Source organism: Mandrillus leucophaeus, unplaced genomic scaffold (genome assembly GCF_000951045.1).
Source record: "Mandrillus leucophaeus isolate KB7577 unplaced genomic scaffold, Mleu.le_1.0 Scaffold225, whole genome shotgun sequence".
Lineage (NCBI taxonomy): Eukaryota > Metazoa > Chordata > Mammalia > Primates > Cercopithecidae > Mandrillus > Mandrillus leucophaeus.
The window spans coordinates 2884609-2908972 of record NW_012102310.1 but is presented as its reverse complement, the minus strand read 5'-3'; the positions used below and the strand labels follow the sequence as shown (position 1 = coordinate 2908972).

At 35.2% G+C, this 24364-nt stretch overlaps 1 protein-coding gene across 2 annotated transcripts in view; it reads right to left on the bottom strand.

Annotated features, from left to right (window-relative positions):
• Positions 1–24364, bottom strand: part of NAV3 (neuron navigator 3) — a 394671-nt gene that overhangs the window by 205150 nt on the left and 165157 nt on the right. For both annotated transcript variants that reach the window (XM_011981392.1, XM_011981393.1), the window contains exons 7-8: positions 21718–21857; positions 9843–10866 (exon numbers count right to left, since the gene is read on the bottom strand). In XM_011981392.1, coding sequence (XP_011836782.1) covers positions 9843–10866; positions 21718–21857 — 1164 coding nt within the window. The remainder of the gene's footprint in view (positions 1–9842; positions 10867–21717; positions 21858–24364) is intronic.

Here is a 24364-nt window from a genome sequence, read left to right as displayed (position 1 = left end):
ACGGTCATCATGTTATGAGTAAGTATTGAAACCATCAAGACACAGCATTGCAAAAACAGTTTATTTAGATTTCTTTTATTTATTTACTTTTTGAGATAGGGTCTCACTCTATCACCCCTGCAGCAGCGCACTAGAGCAACCATAGCTCACTTCAGCTTCACCCTTCCTGGCTCAAGCCATGTTCTCACCTCAGCCTCCAGAGTGTAATTTATTTAGAATTCTAATAAGCCAGGTCCTTCATCTGTTACTGGGAGTTGTAGTAATTAAAAGTCATGATACCAGTGATTACCATGAGAGCTATTACCTGTTTCTGCACACTTACTATGTGCCAAGTGTGGTGTTTAGTATTTTCCTGGGGCATATCACTCAAAATTCACAACAATCTTGTAATGTAGGGGCTGCAGTTAAGAAATTTAGACATCTAGAGGTCAAATAACTGGTCCTAGGTAACAATCTGGTAGATGCTTAACCAGTACTTGAACCTGGCTGCCTGTAAATGTTGATCTATTAACTACTCCCCTACAGTTTAATTCCATCAAAATGCCTCTGAACTAAGTATTTTATTGCATTTGAGGTTCCCTTAGCTAACAGACAGCTCAGTCACTCAGTCTTCGAATGTGACATATCCACTGGTCTAACCTAAATGTTATATATTTTTTTATTTTTTTATCTTTTTTTGAGACAGAGTCTCGCTCTGTCACCCAGCCAGGTTGGAGTGCAGTGGCACGATCTCGGCTCACTGCAAGCTCCACCTCCCGGGTTCACTCCATTCTCCCACCTCAGCCTCCTCGAGTAGCTGGGACTACAGGCGCCCGCCACCGCGCCCGGCTAATTTTTTTTGTATTTTTAGCAGAGACGGGGTTTCACCGTGTTAGCCAGGATGGTGTCCATGTCATGACTTCTTGATCCGCCTGCCTCGGCCTCCCAAAGTGCTGGGATTACAGGTGTAAGCCACCGCGCCTGGCCCCTAAATGTTATTTTTTATGCACTAATCATTAAAAGAAAATCAGTATTAAACCCTAGACATTATCAAACCTCTAATCTTTAATGTCATTAATATAAGTGTTTGCATATTGATTTATATTCAAGAAATATTTCCCCCTGTGGATTCACCTTGATATAGATATGGTCACAAATGTAGACACAAGTAGAACTGATTTGAGTCAGAAACATTAACTAATGGTATTGTAATTCCTGTTTGCAACTCCAACGAAAAAGAAAGAAAAGCACATATATTTCAAAAACCAGTAATGTGCTTGCTTTCCTATTTCCTTCATTCTGGAAAGGCAGACAGGTGACAGCCAGGGCCAAGGCCAGGAAACTGTTGGGGTGAACAGAAGTCTAGTGTAGATAGAAGATCTGCTCGATTCAGGGGAGCTGAGCAAATAAGAAAACATTGAGAATTATGCGAGCCAGGTTTCTGATGGTTGACAAAAGGAGGCACAAGTATGGAAAGAAAAATAAACTCCTTGGTGTTGAGCTGGAATTGGAGGTATTATGAATGTGTGTATACATGAATAATCACATTGAATTATAATAAATAATATACAATATTAAAATAATGATTAAATATGTGTGTATGTATGTGTGTATATACACACATATATTTCTTGGTTTTGACCACCAAGAAAACCTAGGAACAATGAGATCTTGGTTTCTAATATCACTCTATACAAAAAGACATACGAGTTCCTTAAAGAAAAGAATAGGATCTAAAGCCAAATTAGGGAATGTGCAAGATGAGCCTAGAACACCTTGAGCCATAAAGAAAGAAAATTCTCAGAGTGATAGAGCATTTGGAAAGGAGACACAACCTGCTTGAAGGGACTCCCAGTGGCCACATCTTGGAAAATTAAGCACCAAAGTAAGTTGTGACAGCAACGAATTATAACAAATACAGTAGAAATCTGTTTGTCCATATAATTTAAATAGATAGATAGATCATGAGGAGAAAATATCTCTTTCTTAAAGTAGAATGCCAGAGAGCAAACGCAGAAGACAGGATGGAATTAGAAAACCAGTTGTCACATATAACAGCACATTATTAATTCAGGCAACAAAGCTCAATGGATGCTAAAACTTGTGGGTGAAAGTAGATAAAAAATTGAATTTTTACACACAGTCTCAAAATATCTTCCCACAAAAATACGTATTACATACAACTGGAGACAATATATTCACTTAGAATATAAAACTGTGGCAGATATTACCTTAATCAAGCAATCAAATTCAACACAACCAAAATGGAAGATATTGATATTCATATCATGAAACACCCAATAAAATGCAACGGGAAAAACACAGTATCATTTCAATGACATTCCAGACAAAAAATACATTTAATGTGTATCTAATAATGATGAACTACATGACAAACCCAAATTAGAAACATTATATGAAATGCCTGGCCATCAATATACCAATATCATGAAAGTCAGGGAAAGGCTAAACAATTGTTCCAGATTGAGGGATATTAGGAAGACATGACAACTACTAGATGCAATATTTATCCTGAATTACTAAAAGGGATCATATTTGGTGAAACTTGGTGAAACCTGAATAAGTTCTCTGAGTGCTCTGGGAGAAGTGTACATGAGAGTCATTTGCACAATTCCTGCAAATTTTCTGTAAGATTAAAATTGTTTCCAAAATCATAAAATAAAACATGAAGAGAAGAAACAATGGCTTGGTTAGGCAAATTTATAATCCCACAGAAATATTTTATAATAAAAATCTGCTCTGCGAATTCATGGTGTGGTTGTGTAAAGTACAGCATATTATATCAAAAGAAGGAAACACTCTAAATTCAGATTTTCTTGACCAAAGTTTACAAATCAAGTTGTTTATAGAGGGTCTCTGTTTACATTTAATTAACGGGCTTAAGAAGCATGATACGTTTCTCCTTATGGATAGTGCCTTGCCTTATCTAGGGGTAGGTATTTTTCTTTTCTGAGAACTGCTCAAAACCCTGATTCTGCTCTCTTTGCCTCTACACGTTTGCTTTATGTCCAATGCATTGTTTCCTTGGCATTTACTACAAATGGTCAGAAAAGAAAGAATGTAGACTTCAAAACAGCATGTTATAAATCTGGGTAAGTGTCATTTTAAAACTTTGTTGGAGGCTTCTAAAGAGACAGGTTTAAGGAAAACACACAGGTCTCTCTTTTCTCCATAATTAACCAATTACTGTATTATTTTATTTCACATGTCCTTGAAAGCATGTAGAATATAGTTGTGATGTAATGAACACAAAAACAATGGAAGAAAAATGACATATGGGAAAAGGGGAGGTATTTTTTGAAAGTCTGAAGGATGTAAGGTAACAATCTTTGAACTCCAGGCAAGAAAAACAGGTTCAAATAATGTAGCTCAGGGTAGACACCAAGAAAGAAGAGGAACAATAAAAAAAAGGAGTTTTAAAAAAACAGAATGGAAAAACTATGCTGTTCTCCTTTTTCTTCTTTTCTTCCAATAACTGGAACCTCGTTTGAGACTTAACAAACCTACCTAAGAAATTCAGTAAGTTGCTCCTTCATCTATACATTTAACATGGTTCATCCTACTCTGACCTCACCTACAAACAATCCATTATACATTCTGAAGAAAGAGTAACTTTTGTGATCATGCTTTCCACACACATGCTCATGTGCATGCAAGCACCCATGTATATAGACACATATATACATACATAAAGTTCAAATTTCTGACCTTGAAGAATTTCTACTACAACCAGGCTTCAATCAATCTTCAATGTCCAGAGAAACTGACTGACTTGCCGACCACCGTACGTATCTTGTATTGAAATTGTTTATGTGGTTCCTTCAGCCTTATGTTTCCCTCCCTGTCCCCCTCATCTCTGCATTACCAAATCCTACTTATCTTTCTGGACTCAGTTCAGGTGCTACTTTCCCTGATTCCAACAGCTAAAAGTAATTTTCCACTTTTTTGAAGCCTCAGTATAACAAATCTAGTTCAGTCCTGGGGAGCTTTACCCTTCCAGCTGCATTTTGTAGTTCTCTTTGAGCTTGCCTCTTGTCTACTACATTGTGGATGATAAAAAGAAAATGACATAGGATGTATGATTTTTCACTCAATCCTTGAGGTCTCATGCATAAGAAATACTTAGTAGGTAGTTGTTGAAAGAAGATAAAAAATAAGTGAATGAATGTGCTGAAGAGAAGGTATGGTTTAATTCTTTAAATATTTTAAAGCTGTTTGTATTTTGGTTAAACCCTCCCATTTATAGGAAGTGAGAGACTTCAGAATATTTTTTGTTCCAGTGTACATTTTTGGCAGGTTTGAAAATTCTTCTATAGCAAGTGATTCTAACACAGGATGACAGTGTTTCATTTAACAATTTTTATTTGGTTTCACTGTTTGTAGGCTGTGTACTGGGCAATTATGCTACTAAATAAGAAAGACAAGACTCTTAATTTCAATGAGCTTACATTACATTAGGAGGTGGCTGAAATCACACTACTTAATAAGTAAACAAGAAAAAAACAGATGGTAATAAACTGTAAAAAGAAAATACAAGAGGATGATGAAATATAATTCTGAGAAGGGGCATAATATATATTCCCCTTGAGTAGGTGGTTGGAGGTGGTTGGAGATTAGCAGAGCTCTAAAAACAAGACAGACCTGCAGTGATCTAGAAGACATTTGTTACAGGTGTAAATGAACATATATATCAAAGACATGTTCTAAAGCAAGATAGACTGGTTTGTTGAGAAAGAGGATAAAGGCTGAGATACAATGTGTTGGGGGAAGCGGGGACTGCATGTGGTTGTGGGGATCAATTGTGAACAGGGTACTAGATTACTTAGAACCTGGAAGGTCATGGTGCAATTTTTGAGTTTTATTTTTTTAATGTAATAGAAATCTAATAGATGACTTCATTAATTAGAATAAGATACACAATTTATGCCTTTAGAAGGTGAGAATGCCAGCTGTGTGAAGGATGTTACTGCAAAGAGCCGAGTGGAAGCTGGGAGACTCATTGGAAACTAGATGAGAATTGGTGGTGAGGTGGCTTGAACCAGGAGACAAGAGCTGGAAATGGAAAGAAAGTCTGATTGAGGGTATGTTTTAGAAGATGGGTTAGGAGGACTAGCTGAAAATTTGATGTATGGAGAAGGGGTCATTGAAAGAGAAAAACAAAATTCAAATTATTTCCGTTTCTTTTCTTCTTTAGTCTCTGATATGGTTTGGCTCTGTGTCCCCACACGAATCTTATCTCAAATTGTAATCTGAATTGTAATCGCCACATATAGAGGGAGGGACCTGGTGGGAGGTGATGGGATCACGGGGGCAGTTTCCCCCATACTGTTCTCCTGATAGTGAGTGAGTTCTCAAGAGATCTGATGCTTTAAAACTGTGTGGCAGTTTCCCCTGTCCTCTCTTTCTCGCCTGCTGCCACGTAAGACGTGCCTTGCTTTCCCTTCGCCTTCCACCTTAATTGTTAGTTTCCTGAGGCCTCCCCAGCTATGCGGAACTGTGAGTCAATTAAACTGCTTTTCTTTACATATTATCCAGTCTCAGGATATTTCTTGATAGCAGTGTGAAAATGGATTAATGCAGCCTCTCATTCATATAATTACAAATCCTAACCATTGGTATCTGTAGCAGTTCCAGTTACTAGTATTTGCATAGCAGCTCACAATTTACCTATTATTTTTCCCATCATGCCTGCATTATAAAATTGTAGAATATCAAATTTGAATGATAGCACAACATTCTTCCTTCCTTGTGATAAACTCTAACTCATCTTTTATTTCTTACCCTTATCTTAACTTCTTGGTGATGCATTAGTTGACTCCATTTTGTCAGACTTGTAAAAAACCCTCTTTTTTCTACATTAATTCTGTATGTTGCACATACTTCCATAACAGTAATGCTTTAATATTTTTGATTATATTATTCTTACTACCCTTAGTAGGCTGAGCTCCCCCAGAAGGCAAAGATCTTTTTTTTAAAAAAAATTGTGTCTTCTGTTACATGGTATCTGTAGAATGAGGGATGAGTACATAAATGAAAAAGTATGCAGCAATTTCCCTTTGTCTAAACTGTAATAACTGGTCACTTTACCACTTTTTAAGTACTTCAGATGGTCATCTTAACACTGTAAAAAGCAGCCTATTCCAGTTTCAGGTAGCTCTAGTTATCGGGAACTTCTTAAACCAAAATAAAATATTTTCTTTAATTCTCGATATTTTGTCTTAGTTATATCTATTTGATAAATGAATAAGAATAACAGCAAATTTGAAACTACTTTATCACTCTGTAGAGATAATTGACTTACTGAAACTATGTACAGAATAATTTATATTAGATAGGAAGTTAGGCTAATAGGAAATCTATTAACTTCCAGAATCCACATTATATTTACAGAACTCTGAACCTCCAGTTTCTGACAAAGAGTATTATGAAGCATATATTAGAGTCTCAGAAGGAATAAGTATTAACCTAGAATTGAGCTGAGAAAAAAGTCACCATCAGCCATCAATCTTCCCATTATATAAAAGTTATTTAACTATCTTTATATATCATATATATGTATCTGTATACATTTATATAATTTATACTAATTAACAGCAATTACCATTTTCAATTATAAAAGAGTTCTGACTGAGAATTTTGCAAGTATACTATCGGCATTTTCCTAACCAGAATTTTCCCGGTAACAATACCTCTTATTTCTGTCATGTAGCTAGAACTGATAAGCAAAGCAAATTTCTACTAGCTTTATGATCTCAAGAGATTATTACTATTCTGACTTAATATCTCTGCTTCTTCATTTCTGGAAAATGGGGGATAACATTCTTTCTCATGAGTTTATGATGAAGTTTAAATGAGAAAATTCACATATATTTTGTGACACAAAGACTTTCACTAAGTAAACACTCAACAAATGATAATACCAATATAAAATAGTAAATTATTAGTGTTATGTCAATAAATGATTAGCAACTCCAAAAATAATTGTCAGGGATTTCATAGGAGGGATTCTTACATAGGGATAGAACAGTGAAAGTCAGAAAGAACATAAAAGGTTACATAATCCAAATGTTATGACTATAAACAAGCACCTTCCATTGAAAGCTGAAAAGAATGAATAGTAACCACTCTGCCTTTTGAGGATTTACATTACTATTTGTAAAACTGTTCTGCATTGATTTAAACACTTTGCATGAATATTACTTTGTATATAGACTTCAATGTGAAATTTTATGAGACAGTTTCAATTTCTTTATTTATTGTAGAAACAGGGTCTTACTCTGGTGTACAGGCTGGTCTCAAAGTCCTGGCCTCAAGCCATCCTCCCATCTTGGCCTCCCAAAGTGCTGGGATTACAGGCATGAACCACCATGCCAGCCATGATTTTATTTATTTTTACCTATCGTATATTGTTGATAATAATAAAAATAATTACTGATATTAATGTAATTTACTCAAAATCTGGCTGTGTGCTAAAAATTTTACATGGGATTATTTTCTTTAATCTTTAATACAATCGATCAAGGTAGGCATCCTTTATCAATCATACTTTGTAGGATTAGAAAGTGAAGTTTAGGGAAAGCTGTTTACTATGTGGCAGATACTGTTCTACAGATAAATATCAACTCAATCTTCAAAATAGCCTAATGTGATAGCTTCTACCATTACACCTATTTCACTGATTAGGAAATTGTGGTTCAGAATCTTTACATATATGACCCAAAGTAACACAACTAATCAGTGGTGGCATTGATATTCCCACTCAGGCAACCACCACAAGATGCTGTTTCTGAACAATGGTAGAGTAAGACATATTCTATCACCGTTTTTGTGTGTTTTTTTTTTTTTTTTTTTGAGTTTCCCTCTTGTTGCCCAGGCTGCGGTGTAATGGCACAATCTCGGCTCCCTGCAACCTCTGCCTCCCAGGTTCAAAGGATTCTCCTCCTGCCTCAGTCTTTCTGTTGCCTCTTTTCTTAGCTACTTGGCTACATTGCCTCACTTTTATAGTCTTGTTGTTAAAGAGGTCAAACGGAAACTCCAAGAGAGTGGAGAACTCATCAGGGTCACGCAGGGGATCCGCACTGTAACTTCTAAGCTGTGCTGCTGTGCTGCTTCCTGTTTTTGATACTTAAAAGTTACATTTTCAAATGGAAACCACTAAATTTGTATCCACTGGATAATTTATTGCAAACAATTTTTTTAAAAGCTTGTTGCTACTTATAGAAAGAAGCCTACTAAATTAGCAGTTCTAGATTTACACTTCCCTATGAAATTCACTTGTGATTTTTTGAAAGGATTGATGTTTTTACAGAATATATTTGTAATCCACAAGGGTGTTGAGTATGACATATTTAAAACTTCATGATTTTTTTTCTCACATTTTTGAAATGTGGATCATGATTTTGACATCTTAAATTCCGCTTTGTTAAATAGGGACCCTGGAGTCAGAAGGAGCTGCAGACTCCCATCTGATCCAAATACAAATATTTTAAATGAATTAGTACTACTGAAGTCAGAAAAGCAGCATTCAATTGTAATGTCCCAAGAGAGTAAATAAAATAATTATAATAATTTTGTTTTGCTGAGTGTATAAAAACTTCAGAAAAAAAGCACTTAGGTTCTTCATTGAGAAAAAAATAAATCAGTATAAACTGCTTTACTTTAAAAAGTTTTATATTCAAAAAATTAATAAATTTTTAAACTATACAGTTTTGATCCTTTCTTAATTATAGTGGGTCCTGTATCCTATTTGTAAAATTTTCTTTCTGTAGTTAAATTGCCAACCTGCCAGAAGGAGGGACAAAGCAGACATTACTGATCCTCAGGCCATCTCCTTACTAACCAAGCAGTGAAAAAACTGGGCGCGCAGCAGTTACTGACACATCTCTAATCGATTAAAGCAAATCACAGAACAACAGGCAAAGTGTTCTGTCTTTACCAATTGGGTGGCAGGATGCATATTTTAAAATGCATAATAATGTATTTTAAATTTTTATATTGTGTATTTCAGTGCCTACAAAACAAAAAAGGAAAGTAAAATAAATAATAAATAAATAAAAGGTAAGAAAAAAACAAATCAATAATACAACCCAAATAAGTAATACAAATTATATATGTAACCCCTTTTACCTAGAAACCTATGCCTTGCTGGGGGAAATTAATATAAGATTTACATGGAGAAAGTAGTGCCTTATAAATAACATTTGAAGAACATTTGCAACACATCAGGATATACAGTAAACATGATATATGCATGACCTCTGTTAATAGTCTCAACTCTACAAAGTAGTGCATGGTTCCTATTCCACAGCTGAAGAAAATGAGACTAAAGAGTATTAAGTAACTCGTCCAATGTCTTATAGCTGAAAAGTGGCAGAACTAGGAATGAAATCCACAACTTTATCATTTCAGAGGCTGCCTCTTTAACCATTATGGTATACTTTCTCCCAAAGATGACAACAAAAAAACCATAAACTCTGTAAAAGTGAGAATTATTTTAAAAATCTGCTACTAGTAATAGAAGCAATACGGTAGTAGCAATAATACGAATAAACACAAGAGAACTTTGTGGCATCTGGTTTCTAGCTGGCTTTTGATAACAAGTAGTTTAATTTTTGAAGGTCTCGATTTCTGAGAGGGAATGAGAGAAGGAATAAAACTGGATCCTGTTGGAAGCTTTTTTTCAGACTAAGATTCCGCACTAAATTCTAGGCCTCTGTCTTTAGCATGAAACATTCCAAAATGACAACATAAAGCACTACTTTATCAGCCTTCCCTATTACACTCTTTGAGTATGTAGGCCTGTAAATATATTTACAACTGTGGATAAGCAGAGGCCAACTTACCTGTAAATGAATGGTGCCACTGTCGCAGTATTCGGGTGGCTGTGTTGCTGCTGTTGAGGGAGTTGGACAGCACCATTTCCTGTGCTCTGCCCACTGCTTTGTGCCACTGTCATGGTACAGGAAGCAGAAGAGGCTTGACCAGCTTCCCTTCCTTCCAAAGGGCCAGGACAGCTAGATGCACTTGCTTTCTCCATGGTTACAGGCTTAGGTAAGGACTGGGAAGGGCTCCCCTTGGTAGTCCTGAATTTCTCAGACTCTTTGCTTGCTGTGCTGCCAGGTGAAATGGTTTGCTTTGCTGTTGGAACTTTAGAGCTTGGTTTTGGAATCCCACTGGAAGATGGAATTAAGCTTTCCTTCTTGGCTGCTGTTGTCTTGCTGCCCTTGGGGATCAAGCTGGCAATTTTGGAGGTCTTTTTTGGAGCCATCTCGGTCATCTGATCCTTCTCTTCCTTGACTGGTTTTTCAGTGCAAACTTTATTTTTGTCCCTGTTCTTTTCTTCTTTTTCCTTTGGCTGTAGCAAAGACTTTTTATTGCTGAGATTTTTGCTTCCAGCTTTTGGAGGGGCCAACTTAGGTGACACTTTGGGACTGCTATTTGTTGAGCCACCACTATTCAGACCACTGTTAAAACCTTCCATTTCACCAGATTCAGAAAAGGCATCATCATCCTTCCCACCATCACTAGGTCCTGAAGTGGGAGGCTGTGGGGGGCGTAAAGCAGTCCGGGCATTAACTAGCTTGAATTTCTCAAGCATGGATTTCTGTCCTGAGGGAGCAGTTTTGACCCCTTCTGAGACAGGTGGCTTCAGTCTGTCTGACGGTGGTGTGGGTGAGGTGGCTGGACTTGACTGCTTTACAGTCAACATGGTGGAGGTGGCGCTGTGTTTGACATTCATGGACTTGCTGCGCCAGGGTTTGCTGGCACTTGGAGAAGGGATGGCAGAGGCAGGAGGCTGCCCAGCAGTACTGGGAGGCTGCATGTTACCATTTACACCTGAAGATGATTGAGGTCCTTTGGAGGAATCTGGACATTGTTTAGAAGAAAAATAAAGAAAAGGCAATTAATCTTGATCATTTATATTACATAATTAAGAACTTCCAAACTATTGATGGATAGAAGTCTCTCTCCACTGAACTGAAAAGAGACATGTGGCATCAATCACTTCTCTGATGTGATTTTTTAAACATATTTCAAAAATGCAGAGTTTTGAGAGGCATTGATTCTGGGGTAGGAGGTTGGGGGAGACTATGCTTTATTTTCCCCTCTGAAATTAGTCTTACCCAAATAAATTTGCTAGTCACCGATATTCAAAGATGAATAAAACACTATCCCTCCTCTAAGTAATTCTCTGTGTTCTTTTTCAACCACCACTGTAGCCCATACTAGTAAATGGATATTCCACCTTGCCCTATAAAAATATGTTGTATAATGAATGTTGAAAATTGGCTTAAGCTACTGGGAGTTTAGCTAATTGTTTAGTTAATTTTTAATCTGATTAAATATGGGTATAATTTTTAATTTAGCTTTTTGTTAATTTTATTTTAATTTGCATATTACTGAAATTTATGCTTCTATAGATCAGATAATCTACTAACCAATCTATCTATATTTATCTTTATAATAATCCTACAAGGTTCGTATTAATATTATCATCCCCATTTTACAGCTAAAGCAACTAAGGCAAGGAGAGAATAACTTGTTCATAGTCAGACAGCCTGTATTTGAACTGATTTCAGACACTCTGCTCTTAACCAGCACACCTACAGCTGGTCAGAATAAATCAAGCTACTTTTTAAGAGTTATAGGAAAATAAATCTATTTGCCATATAACTATTTCTTAATGCACTAGTGTTTGTTTACATTCCACTTGGAAGTCACATTATGATGTGAATCTTTACATGACTTTTCTAGTAAAATTAATGCTTGATTACAGTCTTATTTTTAAGAAGACAAAACTAAATTAAAGGAAGGATTTTACAATATGGTATAGAATCAAGAAAAAGAACTGAGCTTTGAGTTAAAAGACCTCCATCCAAGCGTTAACATTTGTAAACTGTATTTCTGGTCAAGTCATTTATCTTAAGTTTAATCAACCATGAATGCCTCCCTCTTTCACCCTCTGTTTTTGGGGATGAGGGGATGATTGAATTAGACATTTAAGTGGTACTGTAAACATAGAGATATTGAAAAATAAACACAAATCTGTTTTTGATGAAATGCTTAATGAAATGTTATATAAAGATATTGTTTTAATACTCTTCAGGAATTGGAACTCATTCCATTTTATTAAATGCCTATAAATATAAAACCACAATGCTTTTATTTTTAAATGTCTTCTTCTTCAAAAAAAAAGCTGACTTAAAAAAAAAGTCAGAACACATGATAAACCATATGTAATCAAGCCAATTGGTACAGAATACTAGTCTTAACTCATTTTTCAGAAAAAGAAATTGACATACAACAGAAGGAAATAACAAAGAAGTTAGAGATGGAAAAGAAGTCAAATGGTTACAGGCATTTTTGTGTGAGTTAGACAGGTTTTATTTTCTAAAAAACTAAGTGTGCCTAAAATAACATAGTTGATATTTGAAACTGATATTAACAGTAAAATATTGTACACAAATACATTTGTATTACATTTTCTTAAACAAATTTGTAGACTAACAATGACTTCTAATTCTTACTACCCCTCTACCCCTCTGCAATTCCTCATTTCAATTAGCAAAGACTAATACTAATAGTATAATGTAAGACCATGCCTATATATTCTATATTTCAATCTTGCCATTCACTGAAAAGTCAAAATGCTTATATGGTATAAATTTTAAAGCATATAATGAGAAATTGTTCTTTTAAAAATATTCATGTAAAGTACACTTGTGCTCATCTTTGGAATGTTTAGAAAATTCATTAGATTCATACACAAACACTAAGGTGTTCTAAAAAACAGTGGATATATTGACTGATTCAAGACTAATCCTACAAGCTTCAGAACATTCAATTACTCAAATACATTATCTTTCTGTGAATGGATTCCAATATTTTGCTTATTATCTATAAGTACAAATAGTTTCAAGATTATTTCACCAACAGATCCCTTTCAAAGACTAATAACATTTCCTCATAATTTAAATAATTCTTAGTAGTGGATGGAGTCCACTGACTACCGACAGGTAGAAGCACCTTATTCATCAGGTGTCGGCTGTGACCTTACCTCCTCAGGGGGAAAAAATTACTCCCACACCCACCTCTGACCCCCATAGCATCTAGTCTGAATTAGGTGGCTCTTCTACTTTCTCCCATAGTTTACCATTCCTTCTATTATAGTCGTTACCTTCTATTACAGTCACTCTACTGTAACTGCCTATTGCCTCCCCAATACTGTGCATTCCATGAAAGCAAAGACCATGCCTGTATTACTGTTTTATGCCATGTATATAGCACCCACTACATGGCAGGCACTGAAGTAAGTGTTTAACACGTATTATCTCAATTAATCCTCCCAACAACAGCATGAACTTTCCATTATTTCCCCTATTTTATGTGTGAAAAAAAGGAGGCACAAAGAGGTTAAGTAATCTGGCCAAGGTTATACAATTGAGCACTGAACTTTGCTTGAGTTATAAGTTAATCCTGTCAACCACTATATTATACTATTCCTCAAATGCATATGGCTAAGTTCAATGGTTTATCAATTACAACATTCCCTTGACTATACAAACACAGAAAATAGTAACTATCCAATTAATACCCTGAATAGAATTATATTAAGTGAACTTTGTTTCTCAGGTACCCAGATTCAATTAGAAACTAAGAATTTTTCCTCCAAACAAAATGAATTTTCTCAGGTTCAATGAACTGTGTACATGCCTGTGCATTTCCTACAGTGAACATAATGTTTTGCTGATTTTTGTTGAACATACGGGGATATTTTTCTACTCTTTCCAGGAAAATTAATGTTACTCAGTTCTTACTGTTTATAGAACATGAATCTAGGCGCATCATCAGTTAATATTTAGAGTGACTACTCTATATAAGACATTCCAAGACACATTATAATCTTGTAGGAGGGAAATAAATAGAGTCATAAAAGATAAATGCCACTGTATATATTAAATGTCAGGTGAGTGTCATGTGGGAAAGAAAATGGTAGAGAAGATCAGAGTTGTGAGGACTCATAGAGAGCTGCAGAATAGGATCAAAACAGGTGGTATAAGGGAGATGTATAGGTTTTTTAGCCAGAAGAAACATTTACACATATTTTTGGGGAGCTATATAAAAATTTATTCTATTTGTTAACATTTTAAAATTATATATATATATATATATATATGGACACAGAGTTGGAGATAAACACAGTCCCCAAAATCAAAGCCTATTCTGCTGGACATATTGTTAAGCAGAACATGATGACATCCTATTGAAATCATCCTTACTCACACTGATCTTAAAGTCATTTGTGGCTCGGCACAGTAGCTCCTGCCTATAATCCTAGCACTTTGGGAGGCCAAGTCTGGTGGATCATTTGAGGCCAGGAGTTTGAGACAATCCTGGCCAACACGACGATACCCTATCTCTACTAAAAATACAAAAATTAGCTAGGCATGGTGGCGCACACCTGTAATCCTAGCTACTCCGGAGGCTGAGGCATGAGAATAGAACTCAGGAAGCAGAGGTTGCAGTGAGCTGAGATCTCACTGCTGCCCTCCAGCCTCGGTGACGGAGCAAGACTCTGTCTCAAAAAAAAAAAAAAAAAAAGTTATTTGAGATATTTCATATTCTATAATGAATATATTAATAATTATTACAAATGTAATTATGCTAACTGACATTTTATTGAAGGTTCTTTAACTGCATTATTTCACGGCAGCCCAGTGAAGGGGGAAGGGCTCACATTCCTAATTCACATTTGTAGAAACCAGAGCTTGGTAAGCTTCATTCAATGATTTAGATACCTAATGAGGAATGTATGGTGGAGCTAGGCTTTGACCCCACATTTTGTCACTCTACAGTGCGAGCTCTGTAATTTTCTTAGAATGTCAAACATTCTAAGTGTTTAACACAGTTGTTCTCAAAACTTAAACGTGCACAAATGACACCTGGGGATCCTGTTAAATGCACACTGTGATTCAGCAGATCTGCAGTGGGCCCTGAGGTTCTGCATTGCGAACAATCTTCTGGATGATGCCGGTGCTGCTCACACACAAATCATACTTTGAGTAGCAAGGGTTGAGGAGACTCACAAATTCTGAAAACTGCTGGCCTTTTCAGTTTTAAAGGGCTGTTTCCTAAGACAGTCCCCCAAATTGCTAAGTTCATTACATGCTTCATAGCTATGCAATATTAACATTTTTCACTGAACTTTCAGAACCTTGGCTAGCTCTGAGTTTACTTGGATGTTTAGCAGTTTGCTTCAAATAATCTGTAAATCCAAAACAAACTCTTCGGGTTTTCCTAATGTCATTTTTCCTCATCTCTTTGGCCACATACTCGGTATGTATCTTCTGTGCATCTACAACTAGGTTAAGAAGTAAGAGTGTGCCTGGGAGCCTTGGTGGGGTTGAGCGGAGAGGGTAGAAAAGAACCAGTCAGGATGCTTTTTTAAGTGACTGATGAACAAGGGAATTAAGAGAAGGTGCTCTTTCCTTAGAAAACAGAAACAAGTTGAAGACATTAGCTAGAAAGGCTGCTACAGAAGTTCAAGTACAGAAGAGGAATTTCAACATCACTGCACCCAAAAATGAAACAAGAGGGACTATGAATTATGACATTCACATCCAACCCACAGTAATGGTCATAACAGCAGCTGTAAAATCATTCTCAGGCGAGTACACACATATAAGACACTTCCCGAAGCTCCGCTCTAAATCCATCCACAGCCTGTCTCTATACAGAGGCAATGAGGTGCTTCAGATTTCATTAAGAGGGCAAATCATAGGTTGTTGTGCATCAGGAAGGCACTGGAATAACGAGTCTCTCTGGACTCCTCACAGTAAAGACTGCACAACAGCAGCTGAAATGGCAGCACCTGTAGTTTCTACAGAATGAATGTAGTCACAAATTATAATCGTGGCCATTTATATACTGAGTAATAAGTAGCCTGGTCTCAATGACATATTTCTGAATGTTGATTACTCAACTTCTGACTATGAATGAATCTCAGCATGGGGAAAATAACAGATTTCTAATGCACATATTTAAAGGCATTCCCAAAATGGATTTGTATCTTGCATTTTTATAGGTTATCTCTGCTTACAGCCTTACCTCTTGTCTATGGTCCCCAAATAGCAATTTGCTTCCACTCTGTCTCTTCTGCTTTCTCTTCTTATACCTCATCTACATTCACCATTGCCAACTCCACCATAACCAAATATTATTATTCATCTACTGCTTACTTTATTCCAAGTACTTAATAAGTACTTCATACACAGTATCTCATTTAAACCCATAATAATCTACAATATACTTATGATCTCTCTTGTTAAAAATGAGAAAATGAAAACTTAGAAAGATAAAGTAATTTGTTTTCAATCATACATATGGCAAAATTTAGAAAAAACAAAATCTAAATGGGAACTCATTTTTGTCTGACTCAAACATTTGGAAGATTTTCACTGTCTCTTCTTTCCACATGTTTACTACATGCCAGAAATTCTGCTGAAATGGCTCTCCAGCAAGCCACATTTATCGCACAGTCAAGTTAATTGGGTAACTCCTTGTTTTCCTTCTTCTTTGGTGAGCAGGATATAAATGGGGAGAACCTCACACAAGTCACTTTATTCAGGTACTATATACCCTCTTCTTTAGCATCTTACTTGCACCCGTTCCTCTAAGTTGATGTGAGAATAGATATTACTTCATACTTGCAAAAACATCTAAATTCACAGAACTAACGTCTAGTTATCTCATCTTGGAAATAAACAATATTGATGAATTGGGAACGATGCCAACCTAGTTCTAAAATTAATACATTGATGTAAATGTGGCAGTCACATCAGGCATATGGGAAGTTTATATAGAGGTTTCATTTCTCTCTGGAACCTCAGTTAGCTGTAGAGTTAGCATCACGTTACCAAGAGTGGTATCAGTCTGAGAAAGGACATAGAGATGATCATCTTAATCTGCTTATCTCTTTTTCCTCACCGAATAGTGTGTTGCTTTGATAAAAGCAAACTAGGTTTCAACTCTGAAATATAAGAAGTGACAACAAAAATGATGACAAAAGCACCATTCAATTCTGAAGTATTTCCTGCATGGCAGGCATTGTGCTCAGTGATATAGATGGTCCCTGCTGAATATAGGATACTTTAAGCATCACAGATCATGGTGGAAAGAGGAAAATGATTAAACAATGTGGCTATGCCACTTATTTTGATAAATACTTAGGACTTTAATTTCACAACAACATACCAAATGCTTTAACAAAATTAAGCTAAAGAAAAGTGGCATTCAAATCTAAATATGTCTTGGTATTAGGTGGCTCCTGGTGCACCTCCCCACACTGCTTTGCATAAATAATTGCTTGTGTATTGCCTCAGTCATCAATTTTATAGTGACTCAACAGAAACATGGGACGGTGTTTTATAGGGATCCTGGAAGAGCTGTTCATTCTGCACATACTTATACTGTACCATTTGCAACATCACAGTGCCACTCTGTGGAGAGTTGTGCAATTTAGAGAAGCTTCCATTCACCCACCAGCCAGGATGTAATTTATGTACAGGTATATATACTTTGTGGACACCTCAGTATTTGTGCATGTATGCATAAACCAACAACACATATGCCCAAGTCTATTTAGTCTTACCAATTGATATATACATAGATATAAATATATATAGATATGTACATATATTTTTATATATGCACCTAGTTATGATAACTCATGGAAAGAATTCTAAAATTCCTGAAATTATGACATTAATAATGTATTTTAGGCTTATATAAGTATTAAGTAATAAAGCAGTAAAATACATAATTAAATCACCAGTAAAGTAATATAATAACTAAAGCACATTTGCATTGGCTTGAAAACAGTTCAGTTCTTTGACTTTATTGTAATTTCAGAGTAATTTAAAAAAAAACAAAGTGTTTAAGAGCTAGACACTATATTTTAGCTGAATAAGCTGCCCGAATTTAATGACTAATGCATAATTCTCATGAACTCTGATAGCTGTATAATGTTGAATTAAAATATTGCTAAATCCTCGGCATCCATCTTATTAATTCTGTGTTGTGTGTAAATAAAAGCAAAAGCTTCCACACCAGAAGATACCTGATTAGAATCTAGACAAAGAGAAAGAAGCCCGGTTCAGTGAGTAAACAGGTACAATGTAAGAATCACAGGAGAGAAATGGCAAAAAGATGGCAGGTAGTATCCCCTCTGGTGCCGGGGCATGTTTCTTAGCAACATCATGGAAAAACACCTCTCCATTAAGGAACTCCATCAAATGATGCATGTTTATAGATCATAATAAAGAAACTAGATTCCAAATAAAGCTATGGATAAATTCCTAATAATAAGCTTTTTTGCATTTTCAGATTTTTTAATACAAATTTTGTAAAACAAGAATGATTTCTTAAGGTAACTTGCTTCGGGCATGCAAAGTATATGTCCAAATGAACCATGGCATAGTTTCTACAATATTTGATTTACAGTTAACAGGTATTTGGTTTTTCTCAGAACATATATCTGTCTAGAGTACTCTCATACGGTGCTGGGCAAATTGACAAATGCTTGTGTCAGAGTGTATTATTCATTGTCAGTTTCTGAATGGCAGGTCATCAGGAGAAGAAACTGAAGGACTCTCAAAAGAAATGCTTTACAAATGATGCTGCTTTCATTTCACCACTTGTTCTGAGAAATTTGTTTCCACGTTCCACTTCAACATAATGTTCAGATGGCAGTGAATCCCGTTTTAAGGTTTCTATTTCAGCCTTCTCTGCCAATGATAATCTACTACAATGTTCGCTGATATTTTAATTCATTTAATGAGACTGTAAAATGAGCACACTCTTTTTTCAAAGTTCATTTTTAAAATGACATTAGATGTATTTTTTGAAGTGCAGTTTGTAATTCTCTACTGATTTCTTCTCATTAAGCATCACATCACTTTAAAAAAGCTAATTTGTTTTACAATCATACATATGAAAAGCCGCTGTGCTTTCAACAGTTTGTTTTTTTAATACAGAAGTGAAGCTGTTTCAATTGTGAATAAACCTTTACTATGTATTACAGCTTGTATAGATTCCTGAACTGATTTATGTAACTCATCCCCTCAGACTTGTTAAAGAATGTATAAAGTATATTTCCACTTAAAAACATTCAAGGAACACATTACAGATAATTTTGTTAATCCTGCCAATAAAATATCTTGTTATTAATTTAAATATTCTTATTTTTAATAACTAAAAAGGAAAAGGAATTAGAATAAGAATATTCAAGTTAGGACTTTCTGAGTTCTATCAGTATAATACCATAACTTTTAAAAGTTCTTGATTTTTCACCTTGGTTGGTCACACCCAAGGTATATATGCAAACTAGTTTGTGTTAGAGGTCAATTCATCACCAGATGGATTTGTATATTTTTATAAACATTATTCTAGAACTATAAATCTTCATATTTAAAAAAGTTAAAACAAACATATTTATTAAAAGATGTACCATTTGAACACAGAATAGATTATAACTTTTTTTTTTTTTTTTTTTGAGGCGGAGTCTCGCTCTGTCGCCCAGGCTGCAGTGCAGTTGCTCGATCTCGGTTCACTGCAAGCTCCACCTCCCAGGTTCACGCCACTCTCCTACCTCAGCCTTCTGAGTAGCTAGGAGTAGAGGTGCCCGCCACCACGCCTGGCTAATTTTTTTGTATTTTTATAAACTGTTTTATATGTAATATATTATTATCTAGTTTGCTCTTATAATTTAAGATAATATTTTGGAAATATAGCATGAAATAATTAATTTATAAACATTGTCATTGCATCTATTGACATAAAGTTTTAACTCCACGTTTAATAGCAAATTTCATATTGCATAGAAGACAAATTCCAGATGTCTTTATTGTATCATACGAAAACTCTTGTCTAAGGAAACGTGCTTTACATGAGCAGACTGCATATTACATGACATCTGTCTCCACCTTGTGGTTATTATCAACATTGCTACTTTCTAATTTTGCACTACTTTCTAAGCATAGGTAGGGAAGGTATGTATGAATTGAGTGGCCATGGAAAAATATTAATGCTTGTCTATCATCGGAATTTTACTTTTAGATGCCAGAAATAAGTTAAAGAAAATATTTTCACATTACAGAAAGATTCAGATAAATTAAGATATAAAAGTGTTAATTCATCGAATGAATTTCTAAGTCTATTTACAAACATTAGTAGTAATTTCTTGCAAGAATATTAATAACGGTGGTATCATGTTGCTTAATTGGACACTTTGGCAGCCTAATTAACACATCTTTATTTCTGAGCCTGTTAGCTTCCCCTAGAAATTTCCCACATGTAAAGGAAGTTTTAGCCTGAACTTGTATAATATTTTTAAGAAAACTCAGGAAATGAGGGCATTATTTTTTCTGGTGAGGAAATGTCATCTCCCTCAGCCCCAGGAAGACTATAAGTCTTTGGTAGTATTTCTTGTGATCTTAAATCTAAAATTTTATTTTACATTTTAAAGAAAACATTCCTAACTTCCAAATACACACTTTTATTTTTTCATTTTCCATTTAACTCAAGAGCTTAGGATATTACAATCTTAACACACGCTGCTCTACTCTCAGGGGTTTAAAGTCTGTCCACTTTTGCTTTAGGCAAAAGGGAATATTCACACAAGAGTGTCTTGCTTCTAGATCACATCTATCCGTTCACATTTGAGTAAGAGGAAGTTGTCTAATCATTTGCCTATATGAAACAATCCACAATTATCTATTTTGAGCAAAAACGTTTGCACATGGTTGAGTTATTCGATCACAATTTGCCAAATGTTCTACTAACTAAACATTTGTGCCACTTTTTAATTTCATGTGTTTTTCCACGTAGAGCCTAACACTCTGAAGAAAAGTTTGAAGTTCTATTGATTTGAAAATACTTCCTCAAAATCCAGTAGAACACCCTAGTTCCTCACACAGCCATACTACTTAAAACAGCACAAGTTCTTCATTTCCTCATGATTGAGGTGGAAACTACACATACTCGTCCCCGTCCTCCCTGCTACTCGGTGACAAGCATCAAATCAGCACCTCTTTAAATACCCACTTTGTACATCACAGAGAACTGTGCAGCATACGATTCATTTATAATATGCCTTTAACAGACACTCTCACTTAATGTCCTTGATTTTGTGATTTGATATTTATGTTATGCACTATTTCGAGAAAACAAAACAAATGTGAATAATTTGTCTTTTGGGGAAAACTGAGGTCATTATATCTCTGGGATCTGCTGCTTGCAAAGATAAAAACCTACTGTAATTATGTTTCAACTTAACTGCCAGAAACACTTATGACTCTTAACTGAAGCTAAGAATTCAAATAAATTCAGTATGGCTTTATGATTTCAGGATACATTTTCAAAAACATAAAAAGACATAAGAAAATGTGATTTACAAGCATTTGGAAGGACCTGTTTTTAAAAAACAGTATTTATACTTGCATATATAACGAACAACTTAAAATAAATGAGTTTATTTGTTTAAAGTGTTCTTCAGATCAGAAAACTGGCAGTCAGGAGGGGACAGTTAGGAAACATAAAGAAACTCCACTGATAACATCTCTAGGCCCAAAGCTGTTAGGCTGCTCAAATATTAGATTTAGCATGGAATTCACAAGACTCATGTTAGACTTGTGTCATAATGATGTAACAAACACTTACCTTTTTCGTTTCCATTTGCATAATTTGGAGGCTTGTTTTTGTCAATGCTGTTAAAGCTCTGACTTCTCCTATTTAAATTAGAGGCTCCCTGGACCTTGCTGCTGCTGCCTGCAGCAGGCACCCTAGAGGGCCCTGGAAGCCTGAAATAGTAGGAGAAAAATTACATCATTATTGTACATTACAAAAAGATAAGGAGCAGGAGGTGCTGAGTAGGGACGTAAAAGTCAGAAATTTACAACATAGGATGTTCTAAAATATATTTAGCAGAAAATGGTGATAGAAGTGACAAATAAATAGCTAAGCCCGATGTTCGAGATCTTCAGAAAAATCTTGTTTCACTTTTCAATAAACATGTCCCTCCATAATTATAATAATATAGAATAATTAAAACAAACCTTAACTAAAAAAAGTCATACTCACCCCATCCCTGATGAATAAAACTTTGCCTTAGAAGTACTATAACAATTACATGAAAAGTAAAGGAAACAATAACACTTAACTTTATATTCTGAGCATATTCATCAGCTATTTCAGTTATTAAGTTGTTCTTTTCAGTGTATAAGGCATTTGTTTTTATTGTAGGTAGTTATATAGTAAGTTTGCTTGGATATTAATCACAAGAAAGCTACGGAACAAGAGGGAATAGCTAATGCTCACTGAAATATCTAAGTTACTTAGCTACACTAATGAAAACATGGTACCAAGACCCAGGTCATGAGTTAAATTATATTTCACTGGTCTGCCACACAAAAAACCTCTTTCATTTTCTTGACAAAAATAAGCATCCAGACTTAGCTGCTTATCTCACAAGTTTGGCCAACTGATCACAGAGGAGATATAACAAGAAAAGATGCAGATCTCAGAAGAAAATCACTGTTAGCTGGATGACAATTTAAAATATGCTTACATGTAGTGACAATAGCTTTAGCTACTCTTTGTATATGAATGATAGGATATGAAGAAATATTAACAGACTATCTTATAATTAGAGGTGGTTTGACTGGAGGTTATAATTTACTGTTGCTTTATTTGAACTAAAATATCAGTTTGGATCATTCATTTCACTCTTAAGCAATTTCCAAATTAAAATTTTAGTGACCAATTATGTAATGAATTGTGCCTAAAATATGCAATTACTAGATTTTGATTTTATACTACTAATATATATTCTATAGGTATATTTAATCTATAAATTAAAAATTAGAAATGAAGAGCTAATATTGACGTTCTTTTTTGTTTTCGTTTCTGTTTTCTTGAGACAGGGTCTCACTCTGCTGCCCAGACTGGAGTACAGTGGCACGATCTCAGCTCACTGCAACCTTTGTCTCCAGGGTTGAAGCGATTCTCCTGCCTCAGTCTCTGAGTAGCTAGGATTATAGGCATTTGGCTATCATGCTCGGCTCATCTTTGTATTTTGGTAGAGATGGGGTTTCCCCATGTTGGCTAGGCTAGTCTCAATCTCCTGACCTCAAGTGATGCCGCCTCGGCCTCCCAAAGTGTTGGGATTACAGGCGTGAGCCACCGCATCTGGCCGAGAACTAATAATGACATTCTAAGATCTATTTAGAAAATATGATATTGAAAGTTTTGTTCAGTATTTGCTGCCACAATATGAATGTCACTGTGTACTACTCTGAAAATTTTTATTTGAAAGGAAAACAAGAATTCAAAATCTACAAATATAGCACTATTTTTTATAATCAATCATCTTTTATAAATTTTTTAAAGCAAAGATTATTAATGTCTCTCATATTGGTATCCGATATACCAAAATTTCACAATCCAGCTGTTACATGCTCAACATTTTACTCACCTTTATACTACTACTTGATTATATCATTTTCATAGAATATTAGAACATCAAACCACCTTCAGAAAATATAAGTGCTTTTATAATAGTAACGGTCATTATAAAATAGAATGAACATCAGATAATAAAAAAAACAAATACCAACTTAAAAACAAAACTGTTGATTTCTTAGAACGGTTAATAGCTTCAAAATGTGAATTGTATTTTAGTGTTTAAATACATATGGCTGAAAATAATCCCTTTAACTATTTTGCTAATTGGACATTGTGTCATATAAAAGATTGGAATATTTTCCAAATGATTCCAGCATTTAACTTTTGTTCAAGTGAATCTGCAAGGATTTGTTAGGTATAGCACAATAACCAGAGATGCTAGGAATTTACAGAACCAGTGATTGCACTCTGTTGAAGGAAACCAACTAATGAATTTGGCCAAGTGTCCTAATCATAATAAATCTGAGAACTATTTCTGTAGACATAGGCATAGGCTTAGAAAGTTCATTCCAAACTCGCACATATAAACAAATTTTGTCACAAAACTTGCTGCTTGTAATGTGAATTGACCTGTTTCCAGAAAATAATTAAAATACATTTTAATCTTTACTGCAATCCATGAAGTCAAATGATCTTCAGTCCTTAGAAGAACAAATTAAAACAAATTTAAAAATACATTTGCTCTTCTCATTACCCTAATTTGACAGGTGGCCAGGGCAGGCCTTCAGATTATTCATCAAAGTAATAAAAAGGGAAATGAGATGAAGCAGAGAGGAGGGAGAGAGGGAGAGGGAGACAGGGAGAGAGGGAGAGAGGGAGAGAGGGAGAGGGAGAGAGGGGGAGA